The sequence below is a fragment of the Solanum verrucosum genome, unplaced genomic scaffold (assembly GCF_900185275.1).
Source record: "Solanum verrucosum unplaced genomic scaffold, falcon-dt-bn FXZP01000603.1, whole genome shotgun sequence".
Taxonomy (NCBI): domain Eukaryota; kingdom Viridiplantae; phylum Streptophyta; class Magnoliopsida; order Solanales; family Solanaceae; genus Solanum; species Solanum verrucosum.
In genome coordinates this window covers 30,693-49,342 of record NW_026020644.1, presented here as the reverse complement: position 1 = coordinate 49,342, position 18,650 = coordinate 30,693, and the positions used below count along the sequence as shown (strand labels likewise).

At 30.9% G+C, this 18,650-nt stretch overlaps 1 protein-coding gene across 1 annotated transcript; it reads left to right on the top strand.

The window, feature by feature from the left end:
* Positions 1-15,303: 15,303 nt before the first annotated feature.
* Positions 15,304-18,022, top strand: LOC125812108 (zinc finger protein 4-like). The gene is made up of 2 exons (XM_049491602.1): positions 15,304-15,422; positions 17,223-18,022. The coding sequence occupies exon 2, from the start codon at positions 17,314-17,316 to the stop codon at positions 18,019-18,021; it is 708 nt and encodes a 235-aa protein (XP_049347559.1). The 5' UTR covers positions 15,304-15,422; positions 17,223-17,313; the 3' UTR covers position 18,022.
* Positions 18,023-18,650: the final 628 nt, after the last annotated feature.

Sequence of the window (18,650 nt, the reverse complement as noted above, 5' to 3'; positions counted from 1 at the left end):
TTTGGTATACATATGCAGGACCCATTCGGTATACATAGGTGTTGTATAAAAATTAATTGTATATATTAGTATACCATTTGTTTGTATATGTGTCATAGTTATACATAACAAGACTTGTCTAATCTCTTTATGTATATATGTAGTAATTTTGTTTATATATATAATATTTTTTAGTTTGTTTATACAAATTCAATTTGTTGTTTGTATATTTTCATAGTTATACATAACAAGACATGTTTGTATAGTCTCTTTATGTATATATGTAGTAATTTTGTTTATATACAATTACTATGTTTTAGTTTGTATACCGAAATATATAAATACAGATTTTTATGTATATGTATACCGAAATATACAGATTAATAGCCATAGCAAACATAAAATTTGTTATGAAGCGCAATTATACAAACTATAGCTAACATACTAATATGATTTTTATATTTGCTAAACCTAAAATTTACTCATTTTATTTTGCTTATTCGGCCAATTTTGGCATTGTATCATTCTTTTGTTTTGTCTTTAATAAATCAGTGGTCTTGGACCACTTTCAGCAGAAGAAACGAAGGGAGTAACAATAACATATTTAGTGTAAATTCATAAATGAGGTTTAAAAATATAATCTGTACATGGTCTTTTTTGCCTTTATAAAGATACCAAAATTATTTATGTAGATTCTCAGCTCAAATAAAATATATCAAAATTACTATAAAAATATACATATAATATACACTAAACATTAAGAATATTCCGCTTCTTCAAGTCTAAAATTGATTGATATTAACTGATACTATATAGTAAATTGATTATTATCTAATAGTGATATTTATAATCTTAATTAAGTATTTAAAGATCTCTAAACGATATTTCACATCCTTAGTGCTATTTGTCCGGTTCGAACAAATCTATTACATTAGTTTACAAGTTATAGATTTGTATCCATGAACATAGTCGTATTTGTTATTAATTTGTATCATTTGTATTTATTTGCTCTAATAGTTGTATGCTACCGCATTCATTTAATTTCGATGTATAAATGCTTACAATTACACGAAGCAATATGCACTTGTTCAACAGACTGTATAGCATATTTACTTTGTATACAATATATATACATTTTTATCAATAGACTTTACATAAGCACTTCATATTCCCTTTTCATACCATATATATACACATTAAAGACGTTTTTATCCGTAGATATTTCATACACACCTGTTATACTATATATATACACATTATTTAGATCAAAAGTTGAACTATTTATTTTTGGCCTAAAGTGTATATAGGGGTATATAGATCAAAGTTGAGCTATTTAAATTTGTAATGGCCACACCATGTCTTTTCCCCCACAATTTATGTAACATTGTGTAGTAAAAGTGGATGTTTGAAATGTGACATTTTTGTCAAAAACTATATCTCAAGGTGGCATGTCTTCAACTTTCCACTTTGTTTCCACTTCTTAAAACTGTTTCAGGAAATAATGGATGTTTGATGTGTAGTTTTGCTTGTTTGGTTTTAGTCAAATCTTGTTCGAGAGAAGATGACAAATGAATTTCTAGGCCCAATGGGGCAGGGGGCTGTATGGATCAAAGGCCCACTGTTCAATAGATATTAAGCATAGAGGGACTAGTGGATAGATTTGTAACCTATAAACTTTTGGATCGGTTCGGTTCGGTTTTCCAATTTTCCGATAGATATGCCCACTCCTAATATAAAGATTGTTTCAGACAACTTTTAAATTTTGTATCATAAGTAAGTTTTGTAAGAATTAAGTTAGCGGGACATGGGTTATTCAATGTTCGGGGTGAGACATAACTTATTCAAAGTTACGCGCTTGATCTTATATTTGTGAATTTTTTTTCCAAAATAAAGATCGGGAACAAATTAAATATCAGACTTCAAAAGGAGAATCGGGTGCAATTTTTTGAGTATTTACATGTTTTCTTCAGTAGTAATGAAAAATAATGTTACTATTGAAAAGAAGAAGAATATCGAAGACGAAAAATTCAGAATTTGAAGTCAATGAGTTGTTCATTGTGATAATGAATAAAAATTTAGTACTAGAAATGTACTTCTCCTAGAATTCTTTTAACTATACATATAAACACACATGTAATCCTCACTCAATAGGTATACATATGGATGAAGCAATGAAGGAATTCTATCTCTTTATAAACTATATGCCCTACTTGTCCCTCATACCTCTTTTCATAAAGATTGACGTGATCGTTTGGTAGAGTGTATAAGAATAATGTTAAACATAGTGTATTAGTAATGCTTGTATTAGCAATGCATATATTAGTTATGCTTATATTAATTATACATAAATTATTTTTATGAATTGTTTAGTTTGATGCATTAAAAATAACATGTATTGCATAAAAAAAATTATTTACAAAGATATCCTCCACTATTATGGTGGAAAAGATGGAAAAAGTGATTTTGAGGGGAAATTGGGTCTTTAATCATGCTAATGCATGCATTAAAGCATTGCATTGCTAAATGCTAATACCTAGAAATCCATGATATTCGCAATACACACCTTAACACACAATAGAGTGTATAACTAATGCATTAGTTATACATAGATTGAAAAAGAGTATGCCAAACAAGGTACTAGTAATATATAAGGCTACTGCATGCATTATTTTTCCTAATACACTCGACCAAACGACCCCTAAAAATCTTCTTCCGACCTTTGAAGTCGTTTGGCGCTACATTAAAATGATCTTTAACGGTAATTAATTACGATAATAGCTTAATTGCCATTAAATATGTATATTTAGCAGCAATATAACACTCTTTGTAAATGTCCCTAAAACCTATATCGATATTGAATCCAATGACAATTAATTGATACTGATAAAAATGTTAACACTCTTTGTTAATGTGTATATTTATTGCTGTTGTTGTAGTGCTAATTCTTGAAGGGGTAAACTTGCCCCAATAAAATAGTTAAAATCTTCCTTGTCTTGTTGGTTGCATGCAAAAATAATACTAAAAAATATTTAGAAATATTTAAACAAGCATAGTAATTAAATAATCAAGAATTAAAGAAGTAATAAACCAATAGAAGTTCATAGGTTTAGGGGCTCAATGCAAATGAACATTTGTCCCACTAGGCCTTAGGTAATTAGTTTGAGTTAATTAATTAAATTAAGGGATACTGAAAACTAAATAAATAATAGAAATAATACTAGTCATGTGATCATCTCAGAATCTTGATTTCGTCAGAGTAAATCTTATCAAATTATTATATTATAGATATTGATAGTGATATAATTAGTTTCATTTGTGCACAAAGTAAATTAGTATTAAAATATGTAATCCAACTCTAATGATGTATAAGGTTATTATTCCAAAACTAAAATTTGGCATAATTTCATATTTTAGAACTTGTAATATAATTCTTATATTCAGGATTTTCACCAAGAATTCAAATGACTCATCAAGAATAAGAAACCTAAATTTTCTGAGAATATCGTTCACTGTAATTTCCGCTACTTCCCGATCATTAATGCTAGATTTTTTCCGATGAATTACTACTATAAACTGCAAGGTACGTTGGTGGAGTTTGAGAGTGAGAGTAACAATAAGCTCTAAATGGCAAACTAGAGGGGGAAACAAAAATAGAGGTTAGTGTTGGCCAATTGTAAACATGATAACCAATTATCAATGTTACTTTAGTAGAACTAGGGTATGCTGATTTGATCAATGTGTCCCATTGATCAAAAAATTGAGTTCCATGTGGGCTTAAATACAACCAAGAATTATTTGGTGAGCATATTTAGACCAAGGGGGGAAGAAACTTATAAAAAAATTAAAACCATTTCTTCATGAGACATCATTAATAAATAATATAAAATTTACAAATAGCCATTTTTCAACCTTTATAATCGAAGAAATAATCACGTATGGAGTTGTAAAGATATGACACCTGAGTCAAACTCAAACTCAAAAGCTAGCTCATAAGAGGATATTTATTCAAATTCATATACGGAAACTAATTTCTCACTCCTCTATGTGAGACTTCTTAACATTTGTACTTTCGCCTCTTGCTATTTCATGATGGCTAGTCTTTAATATTTATGCCCTTGTAACAAACAAATTTTTGCAGGGCGTGAATTTATTGTTGTTCATCTTGTATCCCTAAGCTACTTAGAACAAAAACTTTGAAGAACTTGAAAGAAACAACAAAGTTTAAAGAGCATTTTGAAAACTAGAAAATTATAACTAGTAGAGAAACTAGAATTAGAAACAGATTAGAAACAATATACGAAATATTTTTCTAAAAGAAGAAAATCGAGCCCATTGAATGCACAGTGTCCCTTTAAGGAAATTATTCCCCTCAAGTACCCGAGGTTAATGGAATATATCCTCCCATGATAGAATGATCTTACTCACTGGTGTATTGGTACCTAAAATCACGGTGTCAGCGAACCATTCAATGGCAGTAAAGTACACTTAGAATACTAGATTTAGTAGTAGTAGAAGAAGTCCATATATTTTTTTATAACTAAAATGAGAGAAAATCCCTCAATTTATAGAAAACAAAGGGTAGTGTGAAAAGGTTCTTATTGTGACTTACCGGAAAGGTCACAAACCTTTGAAAAAGTCATAATCTTTTGGATAGGTCACAACCTTTCATAAAAGTAACAACTTTTCATAAAAGTCACAACTTTTCATAAAAGTCGCAATTTTTCCTAAAAGTCACAACTCTTCATCAAAGTCGCAACTTTTCATAAAAGTCACAACTCTCCATATATAAAAGTCGCAACTCTTCATTTTCCATTCACACATTTTAAAATCCAACAATCCCCCGCATGAATGGGGAATGACTCCAAGACAAAGAAACGGACAAGTATGTGTACTTTACAAGCAATAATTAATTGCATTTGGATAAGTAGGTTTCCCCTTGGACTTTCCGTAGTGAACATATGTCGGATATACTCGGTCAATCGGTAGATGCGATATCTTTGAACCGTCGAGCTTTGGTGTATACCTAGACAATCATATGTCACACAATTAAGCCTTTACCGTTTATGGTTCTTACGGTTGTGTTCGTTTCAACCATGAACACCTCCTGGTTTCATGAGTGTATAGAGAGATGGGTTTTTAACAATCATCCTCTTTGAAACGGCTTACACTTCACACTCATATAGGTGATTTCTAAACGTGTTATCGCGTATATACACTATTTGGTCAAATCTGCCAAACTTAACAAATCATTAAAAACTTTAAGCTTTATTAACTCATATAAGCCTTAATGTTGTATCTTTGTTCCTGAGCATTGTCTTCATCATGGGAATGAATTGAGTTGGTTGACAATGCCGAGCCGTCAGTCACAACTTTGTTTTTCTTCTTGAATCTACCTCTTGGGATCTCCAGTCTGCTAGATAGAGTTACCACTATGATGACTTGTCCTAAGCCGTAAACCCATTCCCTTAGATGATCTTTCTACTTTCTCTCTAGTTAGGCCTTTTTGTAAGTGGATCCGACACATTATCTTTGGACTTTACATAGTCAATTGTGATAATTTCACTAGAGAGTAGTTTTCTAACGGTATCATGTCTATGTCTTATATGATGAGACTTTCCGTTATACATCATGCTCCATGCCCTACATATTGCATCTTGACTATCAAAGTGTATGCATACTGATGCCAAAGGTTTGGACCAAAGAAGAATACCTATTAAGAAATTTTAGAGTCTTTCAACTTATTCACCGGCCTTATCTAGAGCACCTAGCTCAGATATCATTGTAGAGCTAGCGATACATATCTTTTTGGAAGATTTCCAAGAGAATGCTTCTCCACCAAGAGTAAATACATTCGTGGATTTTACTTCATTTGATCCTGATGATCCAATTTGCATCACTATATCCTTTCAATAATGTTGGATATTGTTATAATGCAAGACATAGTTTTGAGTATGTTTTAAATACCCCAAAACTCTTTTCATTGTCATCCAATGAGTTTGATTGGGATTACTCGTGAACCGACTCAGTTTACTAATAGCACATACTATATATGATCATGTACACTTCTTGATATACATCATACTTCCTAATACTCTAGCACAATCCAATTGTGAGTCACTTTCGCCTTCACTCATTTGAAATACAAAGCTCACATTTATTGGAGTCTTGACAATATTGAAATCCAAATATTTGAACTAGTCAAGTACCTTTTTCGAAGCGATGAAACCGTGACAATGCTAAACATTATGGAGTTCTAAGGATTCTTATACCTAAGATCGCATCAGCAACTCCAAGATCTTTCATATCAAACTTGATTTCTAACATACATTTAGTAGCATTTATGTCATTAGTGTCTCTACTGATGATCAACATGTCATCAATATGCAAACAAACAATGACTGTGTGATTTTAATGCAAACACATTTATCACTTTCATCATTCTTAAATCCATTTGCCAACATGGTTTGGTTAAATTTCTTATGCCATTGTTTGAGTGCTTGTTTTAGTCCATAAAGTGACTTAACAAGTTCGCACACTTTTTTTTCTTTACCAGGAACCACAAAACCCTCGGGCTGTTCCATGTAAATGTCTTCCTCCAATTCTCTATTTATGAAAATTGTTTTCACATTCATTTGATGAATTTGGAGGTCATATACCACAGCTAATGCAATTAACATCCGAATGAATGTAATTCTAGTTACTGGCGAGTATGTGTCGACAAAATCAAAATCTTATTTTTGTCTACAACCTTTGACAAAAAGTCTTGCTTTGTATTTGTCAATAGTTCCATCGACTTTCATTTTCCTTCTGAAGATTCACTTTGAACTTAAAAAGTTTATTTTCTGGAAGAAAATCAATTAACTTCAAATATGTTTGCTCAAGATTGAATCAATCTCCCTATTGACACCATCTTTCCAAAAGGATGAGTCTACAAAAGACATAAGAAATGTTACAAAATCATATTCGTAGGAAGTTGATGTCTATTGGCATTTACTACGCCTCTGAATCTCTTTATTATGTACATTCTCCTTTTTTCTTTCCTAGGTCTTTTAGATCCTTCATTAGACTACTTAAGTCTAATTTTACAGTCCGTAGTAGTAGGTCCTATTTTAATCCTTTTAGGAATAGGAACTTGGAATTTGGATAGACACCCACACACTTTGAAATATTTCAAGTTGGATTTCCTTCCTTTCAATTTCTCATACGGAATAGATTGTGTCCTGAACAAACAAAACTTTTTGTTGCTTTCTTTCTGAAAAGACAATTTTTTGTTGTTCCCTTTTGCTGTAAGGATAGCTTCTCCACACAAGTTTTGTGGTAAACCTGAACTTATAAGTAATGTAGCCATCATTTTCTCCAAAGTTTGATTTTTTTTTTCCATTCTACAATTCCATTAGATTGAGGTGAATAGGGCAGTAGTTTGATGGATGAATCCACTTTCCAAACATATTTCTGCAAAATGAGATTTATATTCTCCATCCCTATCACTTCTTATCTTTTTCCCAACTGATTTTCAACTTCAATATTATATTGTCTAGACATGTCTATTATTTCATCCTTACCATTCAGCAAATAGACATAGTCGTTTCTAATGCAATTGTCAATGACAGTTATGAGATACATTTTTCTACCACGAGATGGTGTTGACTTCATATTACAAATATCAGTGCAAATCAACTCTAAGGAATTAGAATTCCTTTCAACAGATTTATAAGAATGCTCAGCATACTTAGATTCCACACAAATTTTACATTTTTATTTATTGCACTTAAAGTTAGACAAAACTTTTAAGTTGATCAGTTTTCCTTACAAGGTTTTGTAATTGACATGCCCCAAGTGTTCATGTCACAAACAGTTTGACTCAAGCAAGTAAGAACAAATAAAAGTATTGAGTTTGAAAAGCTCTCCGAGGTAGCTTTTTCTCACAAATATTTTGTTCCTCTTTCTTACAATTTTGTGTGATACAAACACTGTTTAGAGTCGCAAACACTGTTTAGAGTCATCACCTTGTCAAATGTCCTTTTCGAAAGGACCTTTTCATAACTTTCAATTTGATTTGTTATAGAACTACACATGAACAAAGTTTCATCGGGTCCAATAAAGGCAATATAGTCCAAATGCTTCTTTTACAAAACATGACAAATGACTATTCATCAATATTCATGTCTAGACAAATAGTTATATTTAATAGACATCTTTTCATTAAAAATCACATCATTTTAAGTGACATTTTTTTTCATAAAAGAACTCAATCATTTTGAACAAGTATACATATAATTTGGTAGTTTCATACTAGTCATACCTTATACTAGTAAACGAGAAACTTAATGACCACAATATCAAATATACTCCAAGAATTTTGTGGGTCTAACATAATACAAAAGTATCATCGAATTTCATATCTTGTGCTCCAAATTTAAATTAGACACTAAGTCTTAATTTTATCTTTGTCATAAGCAATGAACCCCCCCCCCCTTCCACATTTTAAATATGATCTCAAAAATATTTTTCAAGTATTTGAAAATAGTTTTTCCACATATTTTTTTCCCCTCATGCTATCAAAGTGTCATTGGCAACATGAAACCACTTTTGAAAATATTATTCTACAAAAGAATTATAGTGCTTCAATTCCATTTGACAATTTTTACACAATGTCAAAGTTCACTCCATAGAGGCACAAAATCACAAACTCTAAGTCACTGGTATTTTTCCTCTATCACAAATAGACATACCACTTAGTATTTAAAATACTAACAATAAAGACAATTTTTTTTTTGTACAATTTGTTTCTATATAACAGTGAAGTTTATAGAAAATCAAAAGTACAACATTGACTTATTATGTGAAGTTTTCATATTCTTCAAACCAATTGCATAGTCTAATTTATCCAGAGTAGAAAACTACAAAAGTTTTTAGTCTACAAAAATCATACACGTCTCCAAATAGAATTGAACATATTCATAGATTATCACATAGATATGCTTTTCTTTTCGAATTTCCTTCCAACTAAAACATTTTGACATACTATTTTATCAAACAAAAATGTGCATCTCTCATTCTGCAAACTAAAGAATTTTAAAGGCAACATAAAATTCATTCAAAAAAGCATATGATTTGCATATCTTTTTCCAAAGACATACATGATAAATATCAAAACTGTTAACTTTTAGAAACTATTTTCCTCCTTAGATAAATAATAAGAAGGTTACCTGGTGTAATCCTCAACCGAAATACCACCAATTCTTCTAGCACATTCTCACTTTGACCTTGCTAAACAAAGCACCAAATTTTGGAGAAGTAATGCATTAATCTTCTACTTCCATGATCTGTTTCTCTCAATCAGTAGAATACAAGAAATACCAACAGAATAATAATTTCCTTAAGATTGTTGTTCATCTTGTATCCCTAAGATACTTAGAACAAAAACTTTGAAGAACTTGATAAGAAACAACAAAGTTTAAAGAGCATTTACAAAACTAGAAAATTATAACTAGTAGAGAAAATAGAATTAAAAACAGATTAGAAACAATATACGGAATATTTTTCTTAAAGAAGAAAATCGAGCCCATTGAATGCACAGTGTCCCTTTAAGGAAATTATTCCCCTCAAGTACCCGAGGTTAATGAAATATATCCTCCCAGGATAGAACGATCTTACTCACCGGTGTATTGGTACCTAAAACCACGGTGTCAGCGAACCACTCAACGGCAGTAAAGTACACTTAGAATACTAGATTTAGTAGTAGTAGAAGAAGTCCAGATTTTTTTAAAAACTAAAATGAGAGGAAATCCCTCAATTTATAGAAAACAAAAGGTAGTATGAAAATGTTCTTATTGTGCCTTACCGGAAAGGTCACAAACCTTTGAAAAAGTCACAATCTTTTGGATAGGTCACAACCTTTCATAAAAGTAACAACCTTTCATAAAAGTCACAACTTTTCATAAAAGTCGCAACTTTTCATAAAAGTCACAACTCTTCATCAAAGTCGCAACTTTTCATAAAAGTCACAACTCTTCATAAAAGTCACAACTCTTCATAAAAGTCGCAACTCTTCATTTTCCATTCACACTTTTTAAAACCCAACATTTACATGGTTGTATCATAATACTATACAATTTATGCTAGGGTATGATTTCAGTTATTTAAAGAATTTATGCCCACTAGGCATAAGTTGGATTGCTAAAGGGCAATTCATTTGAGGGAAATCTTTTTAAAATTAAAAATCAACCAATACTAAGGACAAACCGTGCAATTTTATGTTAAATATGTATATACCTTTGTATTTGTATCAAATAGAAATTTCTAGTTCGCTATGTGACTTTTGACCTAAAAGCGTTTGGTTCATTCCACAATATTTAAACTTTCTAATCAAGTTGGAATAAAGCTCAACCTAAAAATTCAAATATTATACTAATTGTTTCTAAAAGAATTATTAAAACTTGCATTATGGAAAGGTGGAGCCAAAATTGAGACAATGGTCACATGAAATATTGTTGAAAAAAGAAAAAAAGATCTTGAGTAGGGACATTATGATATCTCCATTACATATTGAAACTTATGCTAGTTTGGCATATAATTGTTAGTGTACTTCTAGTTGGAAAGCATCCAATTGCATTTAACCTTGAGTGGGTCAAGTCTACTAGAGAAGTATTCCTAGTTACTCCATAATACACGTGGATCCATCAAAGCAAGAAGTATAGACTATAGACTTGCAGGATCAAGAGGGAACTTGATAGGTCTTGCAACTACTAAGCTTTCAAAAGGGTGACGCCCACCTTATCCCTTTTTAGTATTAGAATCTAGCTCTTGCATCTTCATTCGATACAACAATGAAACAATTGGATTTTGGACTCGCCCCCGACTATGTGTCCTTTGGACCCTTCGCCCGCCCGCCACCAGTGGAAGCAAGCTAGACAAAAAACAATCAAGACTTTTAAGAATACATAAACATAATAGTCTACATTATTTTATGGAAAAATTATGTGACATGATAAATTAAGGCCTTAATCAAAATAGTGTTAATTTTAAATACTTACACTATACAATGATAGTTTGAGGTTTTACGGCAGATATGCGTGGATACGTTTTTTAAGCGTATAGATATATTGTATTTCATAATTATTATATGTGTAGATATATATGATATATTTTGTTGCAGAAATATTATATGCGCGTGAATATATAGCGTATTCACTATTATTTATGTGCATATGTATGATAAATCTAAATTTAAAAAGCGCTATTTACGTTTTTTCTATTATTTTAATATCTTTTTAGTTTTCTCTTGAATGTGGCAGGCTTAGTAAAAGGGTGTGTTCTTTAACAAAGTATTATTTTTATTTTCAAAATCAGGGTAAAAGAAGGGAATTATGGAGAGTTAAACCCTCGTCAATAAGGTTCAACTAACTAAGCTAATAAATATTTTATTCATTTTATTTTATATGATAATTTTTTAACTTGATAAAGAGTGTCTGAGATGGATTTAACTTATATATTTATATATTAATGATAGTGAGAGAGACCATACAAAATAGTGGTTGAAAAGTTATTTTGATAGAGAAGTGTCATAAATCATATTTAATATTTTAAATAATCTAATGAATCTAAAATTAAGAAAATTAAATTAAAGTCATATACAAATGGATCGGTTATCAAATACTTTAGAACAATACAAAATAAAAAAGAGTGTCATTTAATATGGTATTTGATATGACAAGTATTCATTACTATTTTTCCCATGGCAATTATATTTTAAATTTTTATTCGATGTTCCAATGTTGCTTTAAAGTCTCAATTAATTTGAATTTATATTGCATAAGATGGAAGAAATTCACGGCTAAAGTGTAAAGATACCTAATTTCAAAAATCATATTAGTAGTGCATAAAAGTTGGCAAGTCAACTCATTTAATAACAACTTCACACATATGCTGTTCAACGTTACATGATTAATTTTCATGCATATATGATAAAAGTTCACTCACATTTGCTTAATCTTAGACGCATATGACATGACTTAATCCATCATTTTTACTTGAACTTCTATTTATCTGAAGTCCATATGTATATACGACTGAAATTCAGTAGTTTTCTTGAACTTCAAACATAAATATCTAAAGTTACAATCATATACATGTAACTTTAGATATCACATATTTGAAGAAGTTTTGAAGTCTATAGCCACAAAAAAAAAGCACAAATAAATAACAGTATCCAAAATGTAAATGTTGAATTTTTTTCAACTATATTAGTCCCCTCTAGATATTTTCTTTTATATTTTCAAAATTCTATCTGAGATCTCTAATTAAAGATAAAATTTAAACTTAAAAATAACAAAAATCGATAGAAGCTACAAACTTAATTGAATTAAACCTTGATATCAATATCATACTAAATGATCACACTTCCAAACTCAACCAAACCGTGAAATGTTTATTTCATAGTCGTTTAAAATTCAACTGAAATCAAAGAATGAGTAGATCTCATGCGTTTCACTCAAAATAGGAATAGATTAGGTTTTAGATATTTCTAGTCATGTGGCATGACCATTGAATTTTTGTTGTTGGAGAATATGTAAGAACATTTGTTGTGTACAAATAGCATAATTATCACGAGGAGATGTCACACAAATTTGTGGTCCATGTTGTTGTCTGGTCTGCCTAATGGCATTTAATGTGATATGTTGTCTTTGGGCTATACAAATACCTAATGTTCATGTCATTTCACAAAAATAAGTTGGAGTTGAGATACCACCAAACACCCTCCTCCACTCATGAGTTTGATAATGAAATTTAATAAAAATAATTATTTGAAATTGACTATTTGTTTGGTTTGAAATCAACTTGTAAAATGCTTCGTCTCGAGAGAAATAGTTTGTGTTTGACTAATTATTTGATAAATGCTTTTATCTGACTAATATTCTTAAAAAGTATTTGGAGAATAGAAAATTTGATATTGGTAATCACTCATAAAAAATAAAAATAAAACACTTTTTTTGGTGAAAAATATATATTGTTTTTAGCTTCTGTATAAAAACATCTTCTACTACTATTATTTTTAATTTACTTGTCAAATATCAAAATATAAGTAAAAAAACCACTTGTTTATTCTAAAAAAGAAATATCTTCTAGAAAAACATCTTTATACCAAACATCACTCTAAGCTCCTTTGTTTTCTACTCTCTCCGATTCAATTTGTTTATCTTATTTTTTTTAGTGTATTAAAAAAAGAAGATAACTCTTTTCCTTTTTGACAATTCTTTATTTTCAACTTTCCGTATAACACGTTTCAGACCATAAAGTTTAAAAATATTTTAACACATTCCACATATCTTTAATTGAAATCACAAGATTATTATTATTATTATTATTATTATTATTATTATTATAAATCAAAATAGCACAAATAAATAAAAAAAAGAAAGTACTTATTTTCCTACTATTCCCTCCAATGACTTCCAAAACAGAAAAGATATGAGGAAACAAAACAAAAGATACAAGAAAACCCAAAATTATGTAAATAACTAAAGGACAATGTAGATAGGAATGGGTATGTTATGGGTTTCCATGCAAGAGGGAGAAGAAAAAGGCTGAAAATGTTTGCTGTAAAACTTTAACACTTTGTTATAACATTTCACAATGTATTATATTATGTTGCATTGTATTATATTATATTTTATTCTTTAATAAATATAATATTTATATAGATTATGTTATATAATGCTATAGATCAATAACTTAAATAATAATCGTACAAGAGAAATAAGATACGAGATAAAATTATTATAAAAAGATAAAATAAAAAGTCAAGGGCCACATTTGAATTATTTCACTGTATTGAGTTTCATACATGGTTATTGGGAGTGTGAATTTTCTGATGGTTAGTGAAACAGTCTAGACGTCGACTAGATAAAATATTTGTCTAAAAATGCTTCTAGGCGTGTTTATTCATAAAATCTTCATCCATCCGACATATATGGCGACTCTATATATTAGCTAACATATTAATTTTTCAAATATATTTTTAATTGACTTCTTGAAAATCCTAAACTCTCCCTTGTACTGTAAGGGATATCAATGCCACGAAAGAGATACAACCACGACTAAGAAGGTGGAAAAGAAGATGGTGAATTTCACGGTTGAAATAAACTAATTTATACAGTGATAATTTTAACCTTTAACCTTGATTTTTAACTTAATATCAATTACTTAATTTTGACACGGTAGACCTATTTTTCCACGTGGTAGAGCTTTTTAAAATAGGAGAGAGTGCAAACACATCATCATAAATTAATTGAAGTGTATTTTGCTAACTATTAGATGATAGTTCATGTAGGAAACTCACACTTTGAATAGTTCAAGTAGAACACTCAATAATATGAGATTATTTAGATGTGTTTTGACCCTTAACTCTAAAATAAAAATAAAATAGGATCATCATAACATAAATAAGATTTTTTTATCATTACATAACAATAGATTTAATTATTTGACACAATAAATTTAAATAACAAATGATGTGATGCACTGAATGAGATTGCTCCTTCCTTATTCAGAGATCTCAATTTCAAACTCCAAATATGAAAAAAAAACTTTAATAGGGAATATTACCTCTGAATAAACCCTACTCAGTATGAATTTAGATTGGTCAAGTTTCAATACTATTACCAAATAACAAATGGGAAACAAAAAGATATATACAATACAATATAATACTCCATCTATTTAAAAAAAGAATGAGCACCTAATACGAATTATAAGAAAATAAAGAAGATTTTTCAATAATATGATCCTAAATTAAACTTATGTCAAATGTATAAAAATATCTTTTAATCTTATGATCTTTAATATGCCACGTGGAAAACTTGAATTAAAATATTCTCAAAAAATGAAAAAAAACATTTTTTTAAAAACAGTTTCAAAAAAAAAGTTGATCAATCTTTTTGAAACGGAGGTAGTAAGTAACAAACCTCCAAACAACAAGTTAAAAAGAAAGAAATAGAGAAAAGAAGAATCTTGAAACTTCAGTTTACAAAATTTTCAACTTGGTGTATGAAGAGGATCCAATATCCTTGTCTTTGGTGGGGCCTTACACACACACACACTTCTCTTTTAAACTCACTAGTACTAATTTGTTTTTTCCTATGTCTCTTTATCCTCTCTTTGTCACTGTTTTAATGCTTTGCCTTTTTTCATCTAAACAAAAAGCCCCAAAAATAACAACTACAAAAAATACAACTTTTAAACAAGTGTGCTACTTTTTTTTTTCTTTACTCTCTCTCCAATGATCTTATCTCCATTTATTTCATGTTATAACTTATTTTTCTCTTTCTTTCATCTTCTTCAACATTTTTAGTAAAAATTAAGAATACCCACAAAGCAGAAAAACAGTTTCTGTCATGTCACTTCTTATTCTCTGCTACAACTTTCTTGAAATTAAAAAAAAGGTACTCTATGCTTTTTTGCCCCCTTTTTCTCTGTTTGTTAATGATAACATCTTGAGCTTTTCTTGAAATTTTATGGGTTGTTAGTATTTTTTGTGATTGTTTATGTTATAATCATTATTATGGTAATTACTAATAAATTCTACTTCTACTTATATTAGTTGTTGTTAGTTACTATGATTATGATTCTTGAATTGTTGTTGTGACCTTTGTAAATTTGGTGACTTTGGGTTCTTTTCTTGATCTACTATGAGTAGCTTGAATTTTGGTCTTGTGGTGTATTTGAGGTCTTAGTGGACTATGGTGTTTTGCAATTTTCATGTTGTAATTTAGATATATGATGTTAATTTAAGTTTTTCTTATTTATTATTAATATATCAAGGGTAGGGGAAGGGGAAACGGAGGAGGGGATTATAAGGTGGTAATCGTATCCTGCCTAATAAGGTGAATGTTCAGGTAGTCAACTAACGGAGCTAGCTATCAAGATTCTGTACTTTAAGTTGAAATTGTCTTATGGACAAAATTCCACTATATGTGAAAATGAAGAAACTTGATTTTGTGTCTTTTTTGGTACTAATTTATGACCTATTTGAGGTGTAAATATGGATAGGGATAGATTCCACTAAAGGGAAGAGTGACAAACTTGGTTTCAACTTGTGAAACTGAACTAATTTATCGAAGTTTTCGTCTGTGAAAATTTGTGAAAGATGTTAAATTGTTCTTGAAATTTTGTAGTTCAAAGCATAGTAAGCTTGATGAGCTCATGATTACATGGAAAATAAGTGTATTTTTCTACTGATTTTTTGGTTTGATGAAGATTTATGTTAGGTGTTAAGATACCTCTAGTGAAATTGTGTGCCAAGTGGAACCAAGATTTGAACTTTATGAGTTCTAAGTTCTAAGATAGCAACATCAGGTGTTAGTAAATGTGTTCTGAATTTAATATTTGTACATGTTTAGTGAATTTCTTAATACAAATATAAGGGTTTGAACTTAAGCTACTGAGTTTGGCTTCTAGCTCACCCGTGATTGTGTTCATTTGCTTCCTTGATGTTTTCCCGTTTCTCAAAACTTTCCTGATGATGCCTTTTGTTTCCCAGGTTCTTCCAAAAAGTTGAATTTTGCTACAGTTCAAGAAGATTTGGAGTTCTTCTGATTATTTGTCGAAGTGCAATAAAACTGAAACTCCGTAGGTATTGTATTTCTCATTTCAACCTTTAATTAACTAACCATTTTAGCACTATCTTGTTGAACTAAGCTTTCTCCTACACGATTTAACCGACCTTTGAGTCAGTACTACGATAACAACCAGTCATAATTAAGCTTCAACATGAGCCTGGTGTTTGAGGTTGTAAGCAGGTAGATCTTTTCCCGTATGTGAACAAATGATGTACTTTTATTTGATGCACTGGTACTGATTTGAGAATGTAGAATTCCTACTCGTTCGTGTGGTATCTATTTTACTGATCTGGGAATTTCAAAGCTGTTTCCATAGAGGTACTGAACTTGTCCTGTCCGATACTTCTCAAACGATGTCCCTTGGTTATAATCTCTTTCTCCGTAATGTTATAAACCATTGGGGTTAATTGTACCTACAGAGTGGAAAGCAAATCAAAACCGATACTTCGATGTTATTCATTTTGGTTTCTGTGTGACTTGGTTTAGAATTCGAGGGAAATGATTAATGTATAGCTTAATAAATTGATATTCATCGTTGGTCAATTGATCTTGAAAGTACTGTCCCAGCATGAAAGATTATTTTCTCTTGTTCGAAAAATCATGTACTTTGCTGTACATATGCAGGTGAATCAACTATCGACGACCATCCATTGATTTAACACTCCCTGTTGTTTTACCAAAATCTAAATCCGGACCCGACTTATCTCCAAGCAACATGAAGTCTCCAAATTTCTATCTTGAATCAGAAGACGAGTCCGAGGTCAGCAACTGCCAAGTGGGTTCAAACATATCCGTCCAAGAAATTCATCCTGGTCCTTCCCGTAATCTTCAGCAGGAATCAGTTCCTGTTACTCTTGACTTGATTCTTGGCTTCAACAGCAGTGACTCCGAGTTGAAAGCCAACGGAGAGGCGAGTGACGAAGTAGTACCCCATCCTCCAACGGCAGCATTATCCAGAGTTTTCTCGTGCAATTTCTGCAGGCGCAAGTTTTACAGCTCCCAGGCATTGGGCGGACACCAGAACGCACATAAGAGGGAGAGGACTTTAGCTAAGAGAGCAATGCGGATGGGAATGTTATCGGACAGGTACGCTAGCTTAGCATCATTGCCCCTTCACGGGGCTGCATTTCGATCTCTTGGCGTTGAAGCTCATGCTTCCGCACACCAACGCATCTCGCACCAAGAAACGCCTATTCATGCAGTTAGAAGCGGGGCGAGATTTGAACAAGGCTATTTCGGGATGCCAGTATTCGTGGAGGATGATGAAGTGGAGATGTTCTGGCCCGGTAGCTTCCGGCAAATAGAGGGAATTGGTGGTAATATGGGGTATAATTCAGGGCAAAGTTCAAGCATAAATTTTGTAGCTGTAGCTCCTCAAACTAGGACAGATCCAACATTGCCTGATCTTAATTTGAAACTTTGATGATCTCTTTTTTTTTTTTTTTGCATTCTATTCTACTTTTTTGTATCAGAATTTTCATAATTGTGGTATTACATTAGTGCTCTATTTGTACAGGAGGTGAATATTTGAGACTGTCTTGAGCTTTCAATTTTGAAACTTTTTCATTCCCAAATTTGTTTAGTTGACGATCTTATTGTACAATTATATGATATTATTACATAAGTACAGATTTGGGACAGTGGTGGTGTTATTTAGTCTATGGAAACCTTTAACTTCCTCCCATTTTAACCCTGTTTATAATTATTCGCTAGATTCACTTCAGAAAGTCTCACATTGGGTAAGACATACATTCCGTAAAAAAGGCGACTCTAAATCCAGTAGGGCTCGAACGCGAGACTTTTGATTAAGGATCAAAGAGTACTACCACTCCACCACAATGCTTGTTGGCAGTAGTTATCTAACTGTCCATATTCTTAAAAAAAAAGGGATAGTTGCCTTTTTCACGTTCTTAAAAAAAAAAGAGACTTGCCCATTGATGACTGTTTATCATCAGATTCAGGCCAAATGGGACATATATTGATTCACAATTTGGCATTGAAACCTTCCAATTGAAAAACTAGAATCTTATATGAGAGATTACAAACGAAATA

Excerpts from the sequence above, each read along its gene's own strand:
- LOC125812108 (XM_049491602.1), top strand. The coding sequence starts at position 17,314 with ATGAAGTCTCCAAATTTCTATCTTGAATCAGAAGACGAGTCCGAGGTC.